We start from the raw sequence: 22,523 nt of genomic DNA, 5'->3' as shown, positions 1-22,523 counted from the left end.
CCCTCGGGGGTGCCACTCCCCGGGGGTCCCACTGTCCTGGGCCGGCCGCCTCCTGCAGGTCCCCGGCGGGCCGGATCCGTGCGTGGGAGCGCAGCGCCCCCTTGCGCGCAGGGAGCCCTGCCCCACCGCGTGCCTGTCCCCGCGTCCCCGTGGGCCTGCTGCCCCCAGCCGTGCGCTGCTGTCCACGCGTCCCCATGCCCGTGTCCCGGCGGGCGTCCCCCTGTGTGTGCCCATGTCTGTCTACCCCCATGGGTGCATGGGAGTATCCGTATGTCCATGCTGACCTGCTGTACAGCTGTGCATGTGTGTGCACTGACCCTGAGCATGCGTGTCCATATGTCTGTGCTGTCCCCAAGTACACCTATGCATCCATGTGCATGTGTCTGTATGTTTGTGCTGTCCCACTGTGCATCTATGTGCACTGATGCTGTGCATGCATGTCCATACAGCCCTGCTCTCCCCATGTATGTCCATGCAGCCATGTGTGTGCGTGTCCATATGTCCACGCTGTCCTGGGATGCTGGGTGACAGCCTGCATGCCAACTCCTCGCCCACTCCAGTGACACCTGAGACCTGGGCATGTTCACATCTTTATTCGCACTGCCAGAGGCTTTGCTGGCAGGCCTCCACACCAGCACAGACATCACCCCCACAGATAATTTAAAAGCATCACCCCCCCAGCATGGTGCAGGGGTGGCCATGGGGTAGCTGGGCTCGGACAGGGACGCTGGGGCCATGCTGCAGCCAGCAGCCCTGGGATGATGGTGAGGGTCTGCCAAGCCCCTCACTGGCACCAGGTCGCAGCTCCCCCCTCTGCCCCATATAGGTATGTACATTATACAGAGCTACCCAGAGCAATACAACTCATTAAAAAAGATCTACTCTTATATACAGTATTTATAAAAAGCATCCCAGCCTCCAGCACCCTGGTAAAAAAATATGTCTCTTATGTACTTGGCTGCAGGCCAGCCCCACCCTGTGCTGCCCACCCTGCCGGGCTGCCCTCGCCATGCCGGGAAGGGAGGCGGAGCGGGGCGAGAGGCGCTTTGCAGGTTTTGGCATGGCATGGGGTGTCCTAGCTGCATGGATGGGTGGGTGGGTGGGAGTGGGCTGCAGGGGCTGGGGTGCTGGCCCTGGGTGCAAGGCGAGCAGGGCCGGCGTATGTTCAGGTGGTGCCCATCACCCTGGCGCCTGGGCATGCAGACGGGGGGGTGGCTCTGGAGCCCCAAGCTGGCACCTAGTGAGTGCTGCCCCCAGCGCCCCGCACCTGTCACCTGCACCCCTTGGGGGGCCAGGTCCCAGGCAGCGAAACCACAGCATAGAAAGGATGCCAGCAGGCACCAAGCCCCCAGCAGGCATGCCACCTCCCCAGAGTGATGCAGCCAGTCCCCAAGCAAGGCCTGGGGGTCACCGGGGTCCTGTCTACAGGCACCGGAAGCCAACCATTCCCCTGGTGGGCTCAAGAGCAGCAGGCTGGGTACCACCAGCCGTGGTGGCAGGACCTCATTCACTCACAGGGCCGGGGTGCCCCTGCGATGCCAGGGCAGTGGGGTGGCATCTCACTGGGGACGAGGGGACAGCAGGGAAAGAGAGGGGGTGGCTTGCGCACGGGCGCTGCCAGGGGTCCAACCACCCTGCCAGACCCCAGCCCTCCGTGGACACTGTTCATCAGGGCTTTCAAAGCTGTCTGAGGGGAGCAGGAAAGTGCCCCAGTCCTCAACCCCCATGGTGGGCAGTGCCCACTGCCAGTGGCTCTGGGTGTGCAGAGATGAGCTCCAGCTGACAGCCAGCTCCTGGTGAGGTAGGGCAGTATTATTCTCCCCATTTTACAGATGGGAAAACTGAGGCGTGGAACAGGGAGGGTACCCGCTGGAGCTGGGGAGCACAGCACCTGCCCCAAGCTCACTGCCCTCAGGCACAGGTCTGAGGGTCCCCGCACCTGCTATGGCTCCCCTCTCCACCACCGTGGGTGATGGGCAATGACAGCGGAGGGTCCCTGGGGAAGCCCGGTGGGGCTGTGGCATGGGGGCTGAGCCCAGGGCCGGCTTTCCCTGGGGCACCAGTGGGTGGGGAGGAGGTTGGCGTGGGCACCCGGTGCTAGCTAGTGGCTGCCGCCGCTCTTCCCCCCTCCTGTAGCCCAGTCGATGATGATGAAGCTCAAGCTCATGATCATGAAGAGCACCCCAACGAGGGCGAAGCAGACAGCCTGCAGGGACAGGGCAGGGGGTCAAAGACAGCCAGGGCAACAGGGTCCCCAGCTCAGCCCCAGGACCCCCATCCTCAGCCCCATCTGTGTCCAACTTCCCCATGCTTACCAAGATTTTGGGAGGGGAGCGCAGTGGCTCCTTGTCCTTGGGCATGATGCGGATGTAGAAGATGGCAGGGAAGATGAAGATGAGGCAAGGAGCAGAGGTGGCACCTGGAGCAGACAGGGACAGAGCAGGCAGAGGCCCCCACCCCACAGCTCAGACCTGCCAGTCCTGCTGCTGAGCCCAGGTCCTGTCCCCAACACCACCCCCGGCAAAGCCTTCCAGGAACCTGGGGACACCATGTCCTGGCACCATCCCCATGCCCACCCCTGCAGCCAGGGCTTTGGCACTGAGCCAGGCACTGAGAGGGGGTAACCCAGCTTGGGAGATCAAGAGAAATGCCCAGGGCAAGAGCAAGCACCGGCAGACAGCATGGAAAGCAGTAGCACTGCACAGTGGGAGCCAGCCTGCTGGGATAGAGATGGAGCTGGAGGATGTCCCACATGTCACCTGGTCCTGGCACCATGAGAAGGGGAAACTGAGGCACAGAGGGGTTCAGGTGGGGATAGGTGCTGGCATGCTGCCCATAATACCCAGTGCCTAAAGGGGGACAGAAGTGGGGCACTGCAACGCACCAATCATGCCGAAGATGCCGAGGATAGAGGGGGCAAAGATGACCAAGAGATTGATGAAGGTCAGCAGGACCACAGCAATGGTGACATGGCGGATCCAGCTGAAGTCCTTCCCTTGGAACAGCATCTGCTGGATAGCCCGGCGCACCTGGGGACAGGGACAGGGTGTTACACTCCACCCTTGGGGCCAGGGCCCATCCCGTCCCCTGTCCACAGAGCCCTGTTGGTCCCCATCACCCCTACACCTGCCCCAGCCCTGACCCTGATGCTCCGTTGGACCCTGTCACCCCTTCCCCTGCCCCAGCCTGGTCCCCATGGCCCTACCGGTCCCTGTCACTCCTTTCCCTGCCCCTGACACCCAGCTGGTCCTGTTCCCCAGTCCCTGCAGCCCCCCTGATCCCTGCCATCCTGCCCTAGGCCTCAGCCCCATCGCTGCCTCAGTGTCCCCTCTCAGAGCTTGGTCCTCAAGCCCTGTGGCAACCAGGGGTGGTGGTGCCACCTGGGATCCCCGCCAGGCCACTCACCGGGAACAGGACGATGGGGACGGTGAGGGTGACAGCTGTCAGCACGGCCACCCGCACGCACAGTATGAGCACATCGAAGGGGTCCACCTTGTTGTACGTGTGCAGCAGCTCTGACTCCACGCGCCCTGTGGGCACCAGTGGGGAGCTGCTGGGTCAGCCCCAGCACCACCACTGCCCCAGTGCCAGCGTGCCGGCAGGGACCCCAGCCCCCTCCTGGAGAACTCACCGTAGAATGTGAGGTAGCCAAAGAGGGCAGCCAAGAAGTACATGATGTACATGACCATAATGGAGATGTTGGAGATGCATTGCATCTTCTTCTTGGATGGGCTATGGGAGATGGCAGGCTCAGCACAGCCCCCATGGCCCAGCCCACCCCACTCCTGCAGCACCCACTGGCACCAAGAGCCTGCCTGGTGAGGAGGGGTGATGCCAGAGCACCCTAGGATGCACGGGAGTTGTGCAGAGAGGGGCTGTGTCCCCCTTCCCAAACAGCATGATGGGTTGGATCACCCACCATTAACCAACCACCCATTCTGGGTCACAACACCCACCTCCCAGGTGTGATATCACCCACCACCAGCGACCCGCCTCAGGTGATATCACCAATCTCCCAGGTGTGGTATTACCCACCAACCACCCACCCATTCAGGTTGTATCCCCCACCTCCTGGGGCTAATATCACCCATCCCAGGTCCTATCACCCACCATCCCCCCACTCACCCACCCACCCACTCACCCAGGGTTGTATCATTCACCATATCCCTTTGTATCCCCACAGCACCCCAACACAGGTCCCACACCCAGAGGTGCTGCCTTTGGGTGGGTGCCAGGCAAAGTCCACCCCACCATGGGTGCCCCAACCCAGGACTCACTTCTTCAGCTCAGTGTAGATGGGCAGGACCTCAGGGTGGCAGACGAAGGCAAAGGCCATAATGGGGATGGTATACGCCGTCTGCACGAGAGGAGGGCAGCTGAGCGTGGGGGCCAAGCTGGTGGGTGCTGCCAGTGCCGGACCACCCGCCTTCATGGGACACATGGGCTGGGGGCTCACCTGGAGCCCCAGGGGTGCATCCTGGGCCCCTACCTGGGAGTTCAGGGTGAAGAAGCTGGGGATGCAGGTGCCCTGCTCGGGGGCCTGGAGGATGGTGTAGCCATTCTGGTAGTCACTGGTGCTGACAATGGTGGCATTGAGGCTGCCTGTGAGGTTCCCCTCCTGCTCAGGAAGTGGGCAAGGGATCTGGAACTTCTTATAGATGACCTGGGGTGGGGGGGAACAGGGGGCAGTCAGTATCTGGTGCCACCATCCCCCAGCACCGGCCACCCGAGCTGACACTGCACCCAGCAGGAGGGTGCCCCTGTTGGGTCCCCTCTATGTGGCACCCTTTGCCAGCAGTGCCCCAGGGTGATGCTGGACCCCAGCCTGCCCCTGCAAGGGTGGGCAGCAGGGTGGCAGCACATGGAGGGGCCATGCGTGCAGTTCCCCTCTGGCACGCTCTCCCTTCCCCTTTCCCCAGCACTCAGCTCCTTCAGCCAAAAATAACCCACCAGCGTGACAGCATCACCACAGCGTCTCCGCAGCCCAGAGCGCCTGCTGTCCCCACTGTCCCCACAGCACACAGCCTGGCTGCCCACCAGTGGAGCCATGCATGCTGGCAGAAGGGATGCTTGGTAGCCCAAGCCACTGCCACATGCCAGCAGGTGCTCACCGAGATGAGGAAGAAGCCCATACAGCTGAGGGAGAAGCCGCTGGCATAGCCGAGGTAGCCTGGGGAGGGAAGAGAGTGGCTGGTGGGTGCGGGCAGGACCCCCACGCTGGCTGGGTGCCCCCTCCTTCCCTGCTACCCCCAGGCTGGCACCATCACCCTGCAGGAGCCCTGGAGTGTCAGACCCTCATGCCACACATAGCATCCCCATGACTTACCCAGCTGCTTCATGAGGGCCAGGGGCAGGATAACGGTGACAGAAACCAAGATCACCAGGTAGTTCCCGTTCATGTACCAGTCCCTGGAAGCAGAGGGCCTGCTCACAACCACATTATGCCAGGACACAGGAGGCACAAGCACCCATCAGGGTGCTGCCTGCCATCCATGGGGACCCCAGAGCTGTAATACTTGGACCCCTGAGCCGGCACTCCCAGGGATGCTGGCATCCCCTGAGGCTGGCACCCCTGAAGTGCTAGGATCCCTGGGGACCCCTGAGGCCAGCATCCCTGGGGGCCCTTGAGCTGGGGTCATGTCAACCCCCATAACAGTGCACCCCTAAGGGCTAGAGCTGCTGTGGGCAGGCTGAGAACTGCTGTTCTCACCACACATCTGCCAGTGGGCAGCCCAGCAGCTGGAGGACATAGGGGCAAGGAGGTTTAGCCAGGTCCTCAATGACCCACGTGGAGGGACCTGCCCCAGCTGCCTCTGGGGCAGAAATCCTGCCCAGTCCCAGTCTCATGCACAGTTGCCCACCCCAGAGCAGCTGGGATGCCCAGTCCCAGACTGGCGGAGGTCCCAGTGGCAGCTCTGCCCAGCATCTGCCTGGCTTTCACCCCCTGTGAGATGGGTGGGGATCTGGGCACCACGTGCGGGGGGTTCTGCCCAAGGAGGAAAGCCTGGTCACAAGGGGATGTGAGAAGCAGGGATCGGAAGTTCAGCCTGATTTAATCCCACCTGGGGGTTTATTCAGCACTGACAGTTATCAAAAATAGTAGTGGCTTAATGGCACTAAATCCCTGCCATGGGCTGCACAGCTGGAGCCAAAGCCCAGTGCCTGGCTGGGGAAGGCATGCCAGCAGCGTGGGCAGGAGGCACTCACGTGGTCTTCTCCTCCAGGTTGAGGAAGGTCTGGATGACGAGAGGCACTTCGGATTTGACGATGTACAGGTAGCTGGACATGGCTGTGGGGCAGAGCAAGGTCATGCTGTGCCGGCATGCTCAGGACCCATGTCTGCTCCTCAGCCCTGCCAGATCCCCCCCTGGCCCCGTCCTCACCTCCAATGTTCTGCAGTGTGATGGCGATGGCAGCAGCCAGCTTCCCTGGCGTGCCGAATGCTCGGTAGCCCAGCTGCTCATAGGCACGGATGCCTGCGGGATGGGAAGCAGTGGTAGGGTGAAGGTCAGGACGGGACCCCCCAGCATGGCCCCACCAGTGACCCAGCACTCACCCACAATGCCAGAGGACTTGAGCAGCAGGTGGATGGAATAGCTGGAGAGCAGAGCCACCGCTGTCAGGAGGAAGCTGTGGGAGGACAGCACCATCACCAGCAGGTCACAGCACTGGCCGCAGACACAGCCGTGGGGCAAACCCCACACAGGCAGCCTCTGCCTGCAGGCAGCCATCCTAGCACCTCAACACCAGCCAGGTGCTCACAGGGTGGATGGGCCATGGAGTGTGGATATCCCACAGCCATGGGGCTGACCCAGCCCTCTAGGTCCATGTCCCCATGCCCAAGGGGAGCTGGCACGAATGTCCTTTGGTCCATGTGGAGAAATCTGGTCTTGTATTAAGGAAGTCAAGCCTTCATCCTCCTCCTCCTTCTCCTCCCCAGTGGGGCACAGTGCCCAGCAGGGGCAGACAGCTCATGCCAGGGAAAGGCATTGCTCAGGCAGCAGGACACTGGTCCCTGCATCACCCCAAGCCAGGGACCCCTTTTTCAGCTGCACCTCTGGCACCCAACAATCCATTTGGAGAAGCCCCCCCACCTGAGCCCCTGCAGGTTCATCACACTCACAGGAAGAGGATGATGCCAGTATTGGCCATGGCGTAGGCCAGCCCTAGGATGCCGCTGCCCATGATGGCATTGCTCAGGTTGAAGACGGACATCCCAAAAGACGTCTTCCCTTCAAACTGCGCACACAAGACACAACGGGGAGGTGATGCGCCAGTCACACTGTGAGGTGTCCCCATCCCACCACTACTACAGTGCCCACACCAATACTCACATCAGTGAAGTGTGTCTGCTTCTTCTCAGTGCCATGGGGCAGGAACTCCTCCATCTCTGCCATGCCAGACTGGTTCTCCTCAAACCTGGCCACACAAGGGAGCAGGGTAAGCTGAAGCAGAGCCAGGGGCTGCCATGCCTCTTCCCTGAGCCTGGGCAGAGCTGGCTGGCACTGCGTGGGCAGGGAGCAGCCAGGAGAACCCCCCTGAGGCACTGGCACCCCTGCTTGTCCCCATGCCTCTACCTGTCACCAGCCAGTGAGGGGATAGCTGAGGCAGTGAGCACAGCTGCGTGCTTCCCGTTGGGCACCAGCTCCACCATCTCAGCCTGGAGGGGCATGTCTGTGACGTCCATGGCGACGAGGCGGCTGGGCTTGCTGAGGGCTCTCCTCGGCGTCTGCAAAAGTGGGGCAATGGGGGTCCACCTCCAGGCAGGAGTTCCTACAGGTCTCTCATCCACTGGGGATGCTGGAGTCAGCCTCAGCATCAGCACTGTTTGCACCACAGGGATAGGTGCCCGTGGATGGCAGGGATAACTTCTCCCTTCCACCTGCTCAGCACACTATGCCCCTGAGCTCGCCCCAGCTCTGACAGCCTTGCGAGGGTCCCCAGCAGGGACTGTCCCCTTGCCCAGCCAGCCATCCTGCAGCCCACCCCCTGGGGCCGCTCCACTGCCTGCCCACAGCACGGTGCCAGCCCCAGAGCCTCTGTCCGCGACGCCTGCCCACCTCCACTCCCCTGCCTGCAGCTTTCAGCTCCATGCCTCAGTTTCCCCTCCCAGAGACAGGCGCTGAAAGGCGAGTGGGGGTGTTTCAGAGGGCAGCTGGGGATGGGGCGGGGAGCTCAGGGACCTCCAGTCACCACCATTATGTAAAGCCTGTGGCGCTGCCGAGCACGAAGGGCTCTCCTGCATCCCACCACCCGGGGCTGGCTCTGCCGGGGTGCCAAGGCAGGGGGTTCAGGGGCACGTCAGGGCCAGACAAACAGAGCAGGAAAGAGCGCGGGGCTGGGAGACAGCTCCTTGGCAGGGGAAGGCAGCCAGGCTGCCGAGCGCGGGACGCCTTGGCACACCACACAAAGCAGCCTCTGTGTGAGCACCGGCCCTCCCCACCCCGCTGGGAAACAGCACAGGGTGGCTTTCTAGGGCAGGCTAGCAGCTGGGGCAGGGTCCCTCACCACTCTCCACTGCCCTAGGGGGCTGAGGTCCTCCCCATCCAGCCAGGGGTCTCTGCCTCAGGGCCACAGGATGATGTCACCTGGCCCAAGGCAAGCGCTGGCCAGGATGCAGCACAGTCCCTGACCCAGGGAGGATGCTGCTGCCCTGTCACCCCAGGGCCTGGCATCCCCACAGGGTGAGGAGGCGACATGCTAGTCTTTGTGCTCCCAGGGGATCAGTGGCCCTGGGGACCAGGCAAGCCTTCCCATGGCACTGCCAGGGCAAGGAGTCACCGGTGACAGCAACCCCCCTGGCATGCAGAAGGATGCCATGGTGGGCTGTAGGCACCAGCACCTCTGGGCTCCTGAGCTGCTGCCCTGCCTGTCCAGGACACTGAGGAGACCTGGCAGGGTTATCCCAGGCCACACGGCAGCTACCAGCAGTGCCGGGGGGCCAAGTGCCTGAGGCTGGCCTTGGGTGACGGGCACACAGCTGGGCAACCCACCTATGCTACCCAGCCTGGTGGGGAAACAGGCAGAACAAAGGCCAGCAGGGATCAGAGCAAGGAGGCTCAGCCGTGCGGGGGAAGAGAAGGAAGCGCAGGGCGGGTGCTGGGTGATGATTTATCCCCTCCACTAGGCCTCCACTTGGGCTGGATCCAGGCACGAACAAGGCTGCCAGCACGTCCAAACGCCGCCATTAACTCTGTGCCTTCCCACCGCCATGGGCAGGCATCACCAAACCCACCGCTCCTGGTGCTGGGCTTGAGGGGGGCCACCAGATTCCTGGTGTTCCTTTACCTTCTCAAACCCTCTCAGTGCCACTGGGCTGCCCACGGGCAGGGGTCTGCTGCATCCCACCAGTGGCAGGCAGGAGCCCTGCCCTGCTCCCCCTGCCCGCTCCCCCGCGGGCGCCAGGGAGGCTGGGCACTCTCCTCTGCAGCCCCTTTCTTCTCCCAGGTTATAATTACACCTCGCCGGGCGGCTCAGGAAATACCAGCCTCTTCCCCCAAGCACCTCTCGGAATAGCAAGCGGCACGGCCGGGCTCATTTCGCATGCACCGGGCTTAGCACTGCCACCCAGACACTTCCTCCCGCTGGGCAGCGCTGGCACAGCCCCGGCACCACTCACCACCACCTCTCTGGCTGGTCCCGTCCTTTGCCCCTCAGCCAGGGTCTCCCAGCAGAGGCAGCCGGGGAAGGGGGGAAAGATGAAAGGGGAGGGAACGGGAGACACTTTGATCAGGCAGAGCGTGCCCTGCCTGCAGCTGTTTGCCTTGTGATAAGGCTGGGCAGAACAGTAAATACGCGGAGCAGTGGATGGCCCCAGCAGGTGGCATAGGTCCCCCCAGGGCTGGGGGAAGTGGGATCACCCCTGTCCCTGCGTGCCCACCTCAGCTGGGGACCCTCTGCTCTGGGCAAAGAACATCTCCCTGCAATCTCTTCCCATGGTGTGCCAGCCCTGCAAGACCCAGCCCACCATGGGGCTTCCATGCTGCCACACGGATGGGATACTGCCATCCTCACTGCCACGTTTGGTAGCCCATATGCCATCTGGCATTGTCCCCCTCCTGATCACCAGCCCCAGCACCCAGTCGCCCACCCTGATGACATGGCACAGCCACGTGCATGGGCACAGAACCTCCCCCGCTGTGGCAATGAGGGCCATGTCCCTGGGGGTGCTGAGCCAGCTGCACTGATTTCCCAGTGTGCGCCTCTCTGCTGCCTGCCGGTTCCAGGTGACAAGGACAGTGACAGCCCTGCTGCACCACGACCTCCCACCTCTCCCTACCCAGCCCCAGCTTGCCTGGGGGCTGCTCCTGCTGCCCCACTGCTCAGTGACACTGGGGACATTGTCCACCCCACCAACCCTCTGGCATGGCCAGGCAGCCCGAGCCAGGACCCAGTGCCATCCCGCAGCCCCCCCGCGGGGAACACTAAGCTGTAAGCATGGGGCGGCACGTACCTTCCGTGCCGGCCACGTCTGCACGCCAGGGGAGGCTACGTTTGGTCTTGCACGCTCCGTCCCAGCCAGCACAGAAGCCTGCCCCCCCTCTCCGGGATAGGGACATGTATATGGGGCAGCAGAACTCCCAAATCCCTTCCCAGCCCTGGCAGGCAGGCAGCCCTGGGCTCACCCCAGCCACCTGCCAGCCTTCAATGGGGGGTTGGGGCACCACGGCGAGGGAATCAGGTTCTGGAAGGGATTGCATCTCACTGCCTGACACCTCACTTATACCCGGACTTTATTTAAAAGGTGGAAAATCCCAGCTGGGAGCAAGGCATAGCCAGGAGCAGGGGAGCCAGGGCAGGGGAGCTCTGTTGGTAATGCCAGCGGGACGTGTCAGATGGGGGGGTCGATCACACACGGCAGTGCGGCAAGGAGGATGCATATCACACCAGAAAAGCCCGTCCCTCATGCTGCTCTGACTGCCTGGGTCAAGCCTCAGCACAGCACAGTCCCCGCCAGAGCACGCTGTGCCAGTGGGAGTACGGCACATTGGGGGACCAGCAGCCACTGCCTGCCAGCACTGCCTGCCTGCCCACGCAGTGCCAGCCTGGAGTGCAATGACCCACTGCGTCCCTGCAGCCCATGGCACCCATCTGTGGGCACCCACTGCTCTCACCCGGGAGTGAATGAAAGTGCTGGGTCTCCCTGGCAGTGCGTGGGTACTCCCCTGGGCTGGGGACCCCCACAGGGCAGAGAACCCCTCCCCATCTCCTCTCCCTCTGCAGATGAATCCCGGCTAATCCGCCCCATCTGGGGCCACAGGACTATTCCGAGTGGTAATCCGGCTTTAGCGCCAAGCCTGCCACAGCTGCCGGCCTGCGTGCTTGCAGCCAGGTACTCTGTTGCTGCTGGTGTGTGCCGGGGGGCTGGCAGCAAAGCCCCACTGCCTGTGCCTGCCTGCCTGGGCAGCTGTTCAGGTTTCAGCAGAGCCAGACACACAGAGGTCTCATGTTCCCTGGGGCTGCGCTGTGACAGAGCCCTCCCAGAGAGATGTGGGCAAGCCATGTCCCCCCACTGCTATCAGCCCCCAACCCTGGGATTACCCCTGGCACTGCTGCTGGACATGGGGCGAGCTCCAGCCTGGGGTCCCTGGTCAGCCCCTGGCACTGCCGTGGGCACAGGGGTGTGTGGGCATGCGGGCAGAGCTGGGGCAACAGCCAGAACCTGGGGGGTCCCTGGATATCACCTCCCCAGGCAGGCTGGCTCCAGCAGGGGAGGCACACACAGCAGAGGGCCCCCCCCGCCTTGCCCCTCCACAGAGAACCGCCCCCCAGGATGACCCTGGGACCCCAGGTGCTGAAAGCAGAGCCAGCCTGACCCTGCGAGAGAAAGGCTTGTCCTTTCCCCCCAGTACACATAGACATGACTTTCCCCTGACCTGCCTCCCGAAAATTAGCACCCCAAGCCTGCTTTTAAACCTACAGCATTTATCCCCACACACATCTCACAGCCAAGCAAAGGCAATGCCATCATCCCAGCTCCCCAAGGGGCAGTGGGCACCCAGAAGGGCAAATCTGGCTGCCCAGGGACACAGCCAGGCACCTCACCTCTGGGGTGAGGGCCCTGGGGTACACCCTATTGTGCACAGGGACACCAGCAGCCATTGGGGGGTACGACTGGAGACAACCTGCCCAGTGCACAGCTGTAGAGGCCCTCTGGGTAGTCCTACTGTAGACCCTCCCCAAATAAACCTGCTGGAGATCCTCAGGAGATCCCACCAGACAGCAGTGCCAGTCAGCCCCACCCATGGTCCCAGCATGAGCTGGGCAGCATGGTCTCCACTCCTGGGGTCACCTAGGCCCAGGACAACTTGGGGTTTCAGCCCCAAATACCACATGATGACTCAGCCTCAGGCCAGCCGATGCCCCCACAGCTCCAGCCAAGGCAGAATTGACAGCAGCAAGAAGGAGCAAGCAACTCTCAAAGCTGCTGTCCCAGCTAGCAGGGCTCCAGCAGCATTGACACCTACCCTGGCAGCTCTGGGCCATCCCCACCATGCTGTGCGGGGAGTGGCATCCACCTGGAGGCTTCCTTTGAAGAGCACAAGTGACACCCATGTCCTCAGGGATGGGTCTGCCCAAGCCCAGGGACGTGCCTGCAGGCAGAGCTTGCTGGCAGCTGGGCTGGCTTGTGGCCACCCACCCCAGCACCGTCCCACAGCAATGGATGTGCCAGGGTCTAGGACACACCAGGAAGGGAAAGGCACTGCAGGGAAGGGGGTGGCAGAGCTAAACACCAAGGAGGGGGCATGGGGAGCACCAGAGCCATGGCGCAGCTCAGCCACAGTAATCCCCTATCAGCTGCACACCCCAGGCTGTGGCCACGGGGGGAGCGAGGGCCTGCGGCGTGAGTACCAGCCACCACCATCATGCCAGGTCATCCCACATCCAAGCACCAGTACCAAGACAAGCTGGGAAGAGCAGTGGGGAAACTGAGGCCAGGCAAGGGGAGCTGTGCCCAGCACCAGGCCAGGCCAGGCTGCTGCTGACTCAACCCCGCATGGAAGGAAGGGGTTAAACCCATGTGGGACAAGGTCAGGCAGCAGAGGCGGCTGGCAGCATGGGGACAAGGACAGGGGTGGAGACAGAGTGGGCATAGCATGAGGGGGGCGGCACCCACTGTGGATCTGGGGGAGGCAGGCCAAGACAGCAGCTTGGGCCCTAAGCATCTCAAGCCAGCTTTAGGCTAGATGTTGGGTTTTGCTTTAAACTTAAAGCCAATGCACTCCCCGTCAGGAACTCAGAGCCACCCAGAGAGGACAGTGGCATGGATGGTGGCACTGTGGTGACCAATGGGCAGGTAACGCCTGAAAAATACATGTTAGATTTTCTATCGCAACTCTGGATAGGTGTTTCACCTTGGAAGCAAGATGCTTTCCAGGAGTTCCCACTCCCTAAAACACACCCAGCCTTGGCAGGACAACACCAAGGGGTCAATGGCAAAAATCCAAGCTGCCATTTGCTGCAGGCAGTTCTGGGGACACTGGGAGAAATCGGCCTCAGCTACAGCCTCGTGTGCCCCCCACTGCCCCGGCACCCCCAGCACCACACCCTGTCCCAACCAGAGGCTGCGACCTGCCCAAGCCCTGTGGGACCACCGCTGTACCCAACCCTGCCACTCTCACCATCAGGCCACCCTGCCAGCCTGGTGTCTGCTCCCTGGTGCAGGGACAGCAGGACCACACTGGCTGTGCCCCGGCCAGCGCGGGGGACCCAGCCAGCCCTGGACCTGCGTCAGCAGCCAGGGAGGCATGTGGCAGTCAAGACCCATGCAGCGAGGAGGACTGGGGACACAGGGGGCCCGTCTCACTCCCAACCCACCTCTATTTTCTCAAGGGCTGTGTTTCCAAAGGAGCCCGTGGGATCCCACTCCTTCCCCCTGTCCCCACGTGCCAAGGAAAATAGGCTCTGCTGGTGACTGTTTGTTTGCCGTGGCTATGGCCCCGGCGTGTGATTACAGCTGCAGCACGGCTGGGTGCTGCAAAGCCCTTTGCGCCTCGGATAGGCTCCCAGCTGTGCTGGCACACCCCCCCACGCCGCCCCCAGGCCAGCCGGGGTGCTTCCGCTGCCCCCCAGCATCCCTGGCCACTGGAGCCATGGCATGCCAGCACTCAGTCCCTGGAAGACAGGGCAGAGCCACGGGGTTCGGAGGGCTTCTCTAGGGTGCCCCCACGAAGCTGGGGGACAAACGTATGCCAGTGGCCGGCAGCAGGGACCAGGCAGGTCTAACGGCTCAGCTTGGGCCAGATCCAAATGCCAGTGGAAAATTCCCTGTCTCCTCTGCGGTGGCTCGGCACAGCCGTACCCTCTGCAGCCAGCCAGGGCTCAGCCCTGCACAAGGGCTCTGAATCCCCTCTGTCCCACCTGCCAGGGACTTGCCAGGTCCCCTGGCTCACCCATGCCACTGCAGAGCCAGCCACTGGCCCAGGGAACCCAGGGGCCAGCAGCTGCCCCCATGACTCAATTTCCCCTTGGGGAAGTTTTCCCTCCGGCGGGATATTTGCAAGCTGCCCTGGGCAGAGCAGGCCTCCATGCTGGCTGACATGGGACACGCGTGGCCAGCAGGAACACAATGTGCTGCCTGCCTTTCGGCACCACCGTCCCAGCCAGCCACGCTCTATAAATACCCTGGCCTGGGGAAGCACTGCACACACAGCCAAGCTGAGCCCTGGCAGCGCCTGTGGCAGCCAGCATCGCTCTCCCCAGCTGTGTCCCTCACCGCACACTGCTCCTCGCCCCAGCACCCTGACACCCGATCCCAACAGTGACTGCTTCCAGCCTTAAGAAACATATGTTGCTCCCACAGGCACTTAAAGCGGAAAAAAGGGAAAGAAAAGGGGGTTTGCTGTTATGATAATTTCTATCAGCAAAGTGCCAGACCCCACCGGCACTGCACCGTGGGCAGGAGCTTTCATGGGCGTTAGGGTAGAAAGGCAGGGTTCTGCCTTCCCTCTGCCCACGCAGGATTTGTTACCCACCCGTGGGAGGGTTTCAGCAGCTGGAGAGGGAAGTGGCAGGAGAAAAGCAAAGCAAACAGCCCCAGGGCGCTGCCACCTGCCAGGACCTCCGGAGCCCCGGAGCTTTCCCGGTGCTGGCGGGGGGCAGCACCGGGAGTTGTCCGGCTCCGGGAGAAGGAGGAGAGCAGGGGACTGCGGGGAGCGCCGGGCTGCAGGAGGAGAGTGGGGCTGGGCGGGGGGCTAAGGGAGATGGGTTGGGGGGAGGGGATAGCATAGGGTAGAGGGGGGATTTGGGCGGAGCGAGGGGTCCAAGCCTTCGGAAGCTTTCAGCCAAAGCTCCCCAAAGGAGAAGGCAAAATGCACGGGTGTGAGCGCAGCTGGGGAGACTAGGAGGGACTGGGTGGGGGACGTACCTGCCCCCCTCTCCGGCGGTGCCTCTGCTGCGGGCTGGGGCGAGCAGCCCTCGGTGGCCAGCGCCGCGGTGCCGCGGATTAGAAACTATCCTACAGCCGTAATCCCGGTGGAGCCGGAGATTAAACCGGAGCCGGGCCCGCCCCCAGTGCGGCGGCTCCCAATCTCCGCGCCGGCGGGGCAGAGTCAAGGGGCAGCGCCGGGGAGGGACCGGCCGCGGAGGGGGGGGGCGCACTCGGCCCCGGCCCCCGCCCGGGCCCCGCCTGGCCCCCCCGCCCTATCGGCTATCGCCGCCCCACCGGGCATCGGTGCCTCACAGGGCATGGCCACCCCCGGGAATCACTCACCCACCAGGCATCGGTGTCCCACTGGGCATCACCGCCCCGCTGGGCATTGGTACCTAACCGAGCACCCCCACTCCACTGGGCATGGCCACTCCACTGGGTGTCAGTGCCCCAGCAGGCATCACCATCCCACCTAGCATCGCCACCCCACCGGGTATCGCTGCCCCACTGGGCATTACTACCTGGAGCACCCAGGGGCTGCTGTGGGAGGCTGGTGGCTGGCACTAAAAGCAACAGGGCTGTCACCATTGCTCTAATGTAACCTGTACTAAATCCAGCAGGCATCGAGCACAGGCACTGGGTCTTCTCCCCTCTTAGGGAGGGGCAGAGTCACCCAACATCCAGGGAAGGTCCTCCCCGGCTCCCCCCACAGCCAGCTTCTCTCCCGGGCCTGGGAAGCTCAAGCCGCCCCCACGTTAAGACAGCCCAGCTGGCTGCCCTCCTCAGGGCTGCCTATTGCCCCTGCAGGGGCTGCCCCAGCACCTTTGAACATGAGGAGCAAACAATGCATGTGGGATCATCCCAGCATGACGCAGAGTCAGGGGAGACAGTCTGGCCCATTCCTTTGGTCCCCATCCAACTTCCCCGCTTGAGCCAAAACACCTCTTTTTTCAAGGAGACCAAATTTTGGGGTCTATCCCCACAAAAGTGCCCCAAACAGGAAATTTCTTCTACCAAGAGCATCCCATGCACTGCAGGGAGATCCAGGAGCTCCTGGCTAGCCACCAGCCATGTCCTCGGTGGTTCCCTGCTCCTTCCAAAGGACCGTCACCCCCAGATCACCTCCCACCCTGCTCAGCAGGGCACCCTGCTCCTCTGCCCTGCCTGGCTTTTACTCTGGAGGAAAATTTTTGGTGTCCACGCCACAGTGAGGCTGGGGCTTGATGCACCTCCCTGTGCAGAGCAGTGAGCCCTGCGCAGCTGCCACACATTGGCAGGACGGCTCTGCGTGTTGCTGGAAGGCTTTATTTGTGTTATGCATATCTTTCATAAATCCTCAGGAAGCCTCAGGCAGCCAGGGATAGAAACGACTCTGCTGGCTGGCAGCGAGCATTGCCATCGGGCTGGGAAGAGGAAAATCTCCCCTCGCCCCCCTGGCAACAGGGGCACCCCCTCACCCAGCCATTGCAGGACGTTAAATTTTCAGCAGCATCTCTGCCCTCGTGCTCCCAGCTATCCCGTGGCTCCTGTTACTGCTACTCTCCTCTGGCTGGAGACATCCATTAACTAATTTCTAATAACAGCAGCATGCGTAAGTGCTGAACCAGCGCTGGCTGGCATGCCGGGGGACCGGAGGCAGCCAGGTTTGGCAGGGTGGTGAGGGGGGAGCCGGAGGCACCCAAAGCCATGGGCATGGCTGGGCTCAAGCCATCTGCTTAACCCTTCCCCTGCCCTGGTGCAGGCAGCTGCCAGCCACGTGGCACTGGTGCAGACATCCTGGGAACGGGCAGCAATGTGCCTCGCCAGAGGTTGTAATAGGAGGCCTAGAGCTGCCACCCTGTAAGCAAACATGGTGCAGGCAGTTGGGGACGGGGACAGGCAGCATAGGCCCCATGGCACGGGGAGCAGTGCCTGCTGGCAGGGTGGGCATGCTGGGGGGCCGGGTTGTGGGCAGCCACTCAGAGACTGCCTGCTCCTTCCCAGCCTCCAAATGCTGCCCTTCCCCTTCTGATGGCACAAATGAAGCCATGCTCCCTTCTTATTGTCCCCTCTCTTGCCCTCTAACGTGTGACAACCTTCACTACCACTTCCCCTTTTTCAGCTAGCCAGAGGAGACGCCCACGCCATCCCCACCATGCCCAGATGAAGCACTACAGAAAATGAAAGCACCAAGAAGGAGAGGAGGGAAAGGGGGCAAAGGTGTCCCCAAACCTCCCAGACCCTGGCCTAGATGGTCCCTACACCTTGCAGCAGGCATACAGTGGCTGCAGCCCTGTGCAGCCAGGCTGGCCACACAGTGGGGAGCCAACATGGGGACTGGTCCCCTCGCCACAGGTGGGGGCCACCCGGGAGAGAAATGGGCTAAGACCCTCCTCTCAGTCCCCCAACCCTCCAGCCAACTGTGCTTCCCCAGCACAGCCGAGGGCAGTTTTGCTGCCTGCTCTGGGGGTGTCAGGCCTGTGCCTGGGCTCCAGCAGATTGCGAAACTGCAGCCGTGTGGTTTTCTTCAGCTGGCTGGAAAGTTTGACGCCAGATTCCCGGATGTGAGGAGCCTTCAGGGGAGTGCAGCACAGCAAGGCACATCCCACCAGCAGCATCCTGCCTCACCAGTGGCAGGGAGCTGAGGGCCATGTTGGCTGTGCCATGCCACAGCCCTCGCCCTCAGTCCACCCCCATGTGGTTTGCCTTCTCACCAGTCCCCCCAGCCAAAAGCTGCCCTATTTTTCATCCTTCAGCCACGCTCAGAGATCAAGCAAATTAAAGTAAGCCCATAAAACCCCTTGGCCTCAAGAGCATCCCGGTGCAGGACGAGGCCAGCCAGGACCCAGCCACAAAAGAGTGGTTGCCATGCGTGGCTGGGGCATGCTTTCCTTGTCATGCTTGGTTTCCTTGCCTTGCCTCTGTGCCTGCTGCCTGCTGCTGCCTGCTGCTGCCCGCTGTTCCCAGGGCCAAGATGGGAGATAGCAGGAAGATGTGGCAGAGATAAGAGTTAGATCTGCATCCAAAGCAGTGTCCCCTCCCATGCTGCCACCTCAGCCTCTCAAGCAAGAAGCCTTCTGGCACTTGTCCTTGCTGGGAATGCACCAGCGGGTGCCTCTGGTCCTCAGCCCCAGCCATCCCACAGGCACAGCCCCAGCACCCAGCTGGCGCTCTGAGATCGCACTGCCTCCCCAACCCCATCACTGGGGAGAGAGCAAGGCACAAAAGAGGCTATGAATGCCAGTGGCAGGAGGAGAGGGATGCCTGCGGCCAGTGGTGTGGGCTGGGGGTACTCCTAGGTGACACCTGCCCGAGTGCATACCCAGGGCAGAACCCTTCCTCCCCCCAGCCAACTCCTCCGCAGAAGCCCCGATGCCAGCAGCATGGCATCTGGGCCCAGAGCCAGTGGGGGGCAGCTCATGGTCCCCTTCCTCGCCCTTGACCACCGCCTCCCTCGAAGCACATGCTGTCATGTGGCAGGGCACAACAACAAGGACTAATTGGTTAATGCGATTTCAAAACATGATTTGCAATTATAACTCGCCAGAGAGCATTCAATGATCCTGTACTTTGGGAGAGTGGGTTTTTCTCCTTCGTTTGTTCCTGGAACCTCGAAACCAATTAACTTTACAGAAGCCAGAAGCAAAGTGCTGCTCAGCAGACCTGAAGGGTGGGTTATCTCTGCGCTCAATCGCTTCCCTACCAAGCGTGGCACCAGGAACCAAGGCAAGCCCTAGGGTAACCTTGCCACTTCTTCCCACAGCACTGCAGGATTTGGAGGGGGATCCCAGGACCCCCCAGCTCCTACAGTTCCCACTGGGACACTGGTCCCACTCAGGTTCCTCCAGCTTCCAGCCATCAAGCACCAAGTCCACTTAGAAGCATTTGAGGGCAGGAGGATGCCCTGAGCCCTAAGAAATGTGGACAAACTGTTCCTCTTGGCATAGGGGGACTGTCCCCTCTGTCACCTCCAGAGGTGCTGCACCCATAGCTCCACCAGAGTCTTTGCTCCCCTGGGCTTGCCATCCTGCAGCAAGGCCTTAAACGCCTTTTAAGGCAATTAAGCAAGGACTTAGCAAGGACTTTAATGCCTTTAAATGCAACTTAAATGCCTTTAAAGCCAAACAAGCCCAAGTGGCCGTGTTGCTTCCAAAATGTCCAATGTCCAGTGCCCTGCTCCAGGGCAGCTTCTCTAGGTCTGGGCCCATTTCCCCACTATCCCCAATTGCTGGGCTTCATTGCTTCCCACGTCCCACTGGAAAGATGGGCATGGGGCTGGCAGCATTTTCCCTGGAGTGAGTAAAGAGATGCTGGGTACCAGCTGCTTGAGGGATGCTCTGGCAGCTATCCCTCAGGAGGGTGCCAGGGCCCCGGTCTGCTGGGGAATGCCTGGTCACAGGGGGACCCAGGGGACCTGCCAGCCACAGGGGACACTCCAACACCCATAGGGTCCAAGGATCTCTGGCTGTGAGCCGCCCTCCATCAGCTCCCAGAACCTCAGGATCCTCTATCCCATGGAGACCTTGGCATCTTGCACTGCAGGCACCCAGGCTCCCCGGGGATGGGGAGGGAGTCCAGGCAGCTCCCAGAGCCTCCAAGGAGGCACAAGGCAATGCTGGCAGTGCAGGGCAGCTAGGCTGGGCTGGCCTACACCCCAAAGCCCGCCTGGGCCAGGTGACAGGCCAGACCCCCCGCCAAACCCCCGTGAGATGCCAGGTCCAGGGCTGAACTGCAGCAGGGGCAGGCAGTTAATGTTTAGCAGAGTAGGAGCAGGGCCCTGGTGTGGGGTGGCAGAAGGAAATGTGGGGCAGCACTGGGGGGTCTGCAGCACCTTGGGATGGGGGTGTCCCTTCAAGCCCAAGCTCCCCAGCAAGCTGTCATGAGCACAGACCAGGCTGGGGGAGCTCTGGGGAGGGGCCAGGTGCGCTGCCCAGGGCCTGGGTGGTAGGGCAGCAGATGGCTAGGGACCTGGGGACCAGGGAAGGACTGGGGATGCTTTTCAGCCCAGATTACTGTAGCATCCTTGTTAAGAAGATATAAATAACCAGGCCAAAAACAGAGATGTGGCCACAGCCGTGTCCCTCCTCTCCCTGGGGGGTGGCAATCAGTCCAGAGCTGGCCCAGGAGTAGATATGGCTCGAGTGGCCCCAGCAAAGCCATGGTCTGCTCTGGCTCCCCACAGAAGGCACTGGCAGGGCCATGCCAGGACCCCACCCTCACTGGGGTGACTGGCGGTCCTAGGGCCAGACAGCAGCACAGGGTCCTGCTGGGTGTGATCCGGCCCTGAGAAGGAGAGGGGATAAAGGCCCTTTCATGGCCTGCTAGGGAAATGGATTCAGCAGAAGCACAAAAGGACGTGCCGGTGCTCAGGACCAAGGCTTGCCATGTACCCCAGCACCAGGGTTTCCAAGCTCTTGCAGTGGTAGGATGTAGGGGGTGACAGCTGGGGAGTGCTGGGTGCCGGAGTCCCAGCAGACACCCCCAGGTCCCTGCCAGTGTTGTCCAGCCTTGCGTTTGGGAGGGCTGAGCCTGGCATTGTTTCAGGCTGGGCAGCACTGGCACGGTGGACCCCTCCACGGTTGGGAAAGCCCTGGGGTGGCTGCCCCTCTCCCTCCCCTCCAAGCTAGCTAACAATTGGCTGCCCAAGGGACACCGGCCTTGATCCACATCACTGGCCGTCCGCACGGCCGAGCAAACAGAGGAGAACAGCCCCAGCTGGCCCCGGCACCACCAGCACACAGCCAGGCACCCAGCCCCCCAACACTCCTTATCCCCAGGACCCCTGCCACTGAGCAGAGCTGGCAGCACCACCCCGCCTGGTGATGCTGGGGGGGCTAATGGTACCAACCCACCTGCCCCACAGCTGGGAAGGACCCCAGGGGCTGTGGGGCCAAGCCAGTAGGAGAGAGTAGGAGCCAGCAGCAGCACCCACCATGCTGGTGGAGCGGCTGTGCCAGGGCAGCCAGCGCAGCAGGGAAGGTGCCGAGGCACAGCCGGGGAGGCCCCGTGACTGCTGGCCCTGGGGTGTGGGGCAGTCCCTCCTTGCCCAGTCCAGGGGTCAGCTTGCCCAGTTCAGTGCTGTTTGCCATGGGGCTGGGCTGGTCCCCGGGGCTGCAGGCCAGCTGGGGCCAGCCAGTTGGTGGCGGGCAGCCAGCGTGCGCCAGGGGCATGTGCCCCGGCCCTGCCCAGCCACCCCACGTGTTCCCCCCACAGCCCGATTCCCTGAAACCCTTCCCCATCCGCAGAGCGTGATGCTTCATGGAAATTCCCTCCCTGCTCTGGCCCCCTTCCTGGACCTCCCCGTTGGTGGGACATCCCGCTCCCACTGGAGGCTGGGGAGATGCTGGAGGCTGGCTCTGGTCCCATTTCCTCCTGGTGCACCCCACGTCACCCAAAGCCCCCCCTGCCTGCTCTGCAGCACCCTGGTATCCCCATCCTGCCTGCGGGCAGCAGATCCCACCCATCACCAGCACCTCGGCTGGCCGCAGGAAGCGTGGCTAAAATGGGCACCGTCACCAGCAGCAGAGCTCACGGTGGGACCATGGCCAGGCTGCGTATGGGGACACGGGCTTCCAGCCGCCCTCCTCGCACTGCAGCTCCGGCCGGCCCGCAGGGAGGACGGGGCGTGGGTGCCGGGCACAGGTAGCTGCTCCAGCTCTGCCGGCTCCGCCGAGAGCGCTGCCCGCTCCCTGCCCTGCCGCCGGCAAGGTGAGCACGGTGGCCGCAACCGGCCAGCGCCGCCCGCCCCACCGCCGGCCAGCCGCTCCCGGTTCCCGCTGGCTGACGCGCCGGGCACGGTGCTGGTGACCCCGCACTCCGCCCACGCGGAGACGCCGCCATTCCGTGACGGCGTGGGCAGGGGAAGGCTGCCCGCACCCGCACCAGGCGGGAGCGTGGCCGGACCACCTGCACGCAGCCCCGCCACCTCGGTCACGGCTGGGAGACGGGCGAAAGCCCTTTCACCGGAGTGCCCGCGCCACCCCCCAGCAGCACCGGGCCGCCCCCCGCCAGGCCCAGCCCCCCCCCCCCCCCCCGTACCGGGCTCCGGCTGCCCCACGCCAGGCTGGGTCCCCGCCCCACGCCGGACCCAATCCGCCCCGGCCGCCGCCACGTCCCGGCTCAGCCCCGCCCCGCCCCTGCCGAGCGGGTCCCGACCGCCCTCTGACGGCCGCCG

At 62.8% G+C, this 22,523-nt stretch overlaps 1 protein-coding gene across 4 annotated transcripts; it reads right to left on the bottom strand.

The window, feature by feature from the left end:
* Positions 1–578: 578 nt before the first annotated feature.
* SLC38A3 (solute carrier family 38 member 3) lies at positions 579–22,462 on the bottom strand. 4 transcript variants are annotated; one of them, XM_064453946.1, is made up of 16 exons: positions 15,368–15,502; positions 7,578–7,729; positions 7,335–7,419; positions 7,124–7,239; positions 6,557–6,630; positions 6,384–6,476; positions 6,208–6,289; positions 5,327–5,409; positions 5,112–5,170; positions 4,490–4,663; positions 4,278–4,357; positions 3,632–3,732; positions 3,406–3,530; positions 2,885–3,029; positions 2,316–2,419; positions 1,953–2,206 (listed from the first exon to the last, which is right to left on the bottom strand). In XM_064453946.1, exons 2-16 carry the CDS (start codon positions 7,685–7,687, stop codon positions 2,102–2,104), a joined length of 1,536 nt encoding a protein of 511 aa, XP_064310016.1. In that variant the 5' UTR covers positions 7,688–7,729; positions 15,368–15,502; the 3' UTR covers positions 1,953–2,101. The 4 variants fall into 4 exon arrangements, with proteins under 4 accessions (XP_064310014.1, XP_064310013.1, XP_064310015.1 ...); XM_064453944.1 differs by lacking the exons at positions 3,406–3,530; positions 15,368–15,502 and adding an exon at positions 22,388–22,462 and having other exon boundaries at positions 579–2,206; XM_064453943.1 differs by lacking the exon at positions 3,406–3,530 and having other exon boundaries at positions 579–2,206.
* Positions 22,463–22,523: the final 61 nt, after the last annotated feature.

The sequence above is a fragment of the Phalacrocorax carbo genome, chromosome 6 (assembly GCF_963921805.1).
Source record: "Phalacrocorax carbo chromosome 6, bPhaCar2.1, whole genome shotgun sequence".
NCBI classification, from domain to species: Eukaryota; Metazoa; Chordata; class Aves; order Suliformes; family Phalacrocoracidae; genus Phalacrocorax; species Phalacrocorax carbo.
The sequence above is the reverse complement of the archived record's forward strand: the minus strand, read 5'-3'. Positions and strand labels throughout refer to the sequence as shown.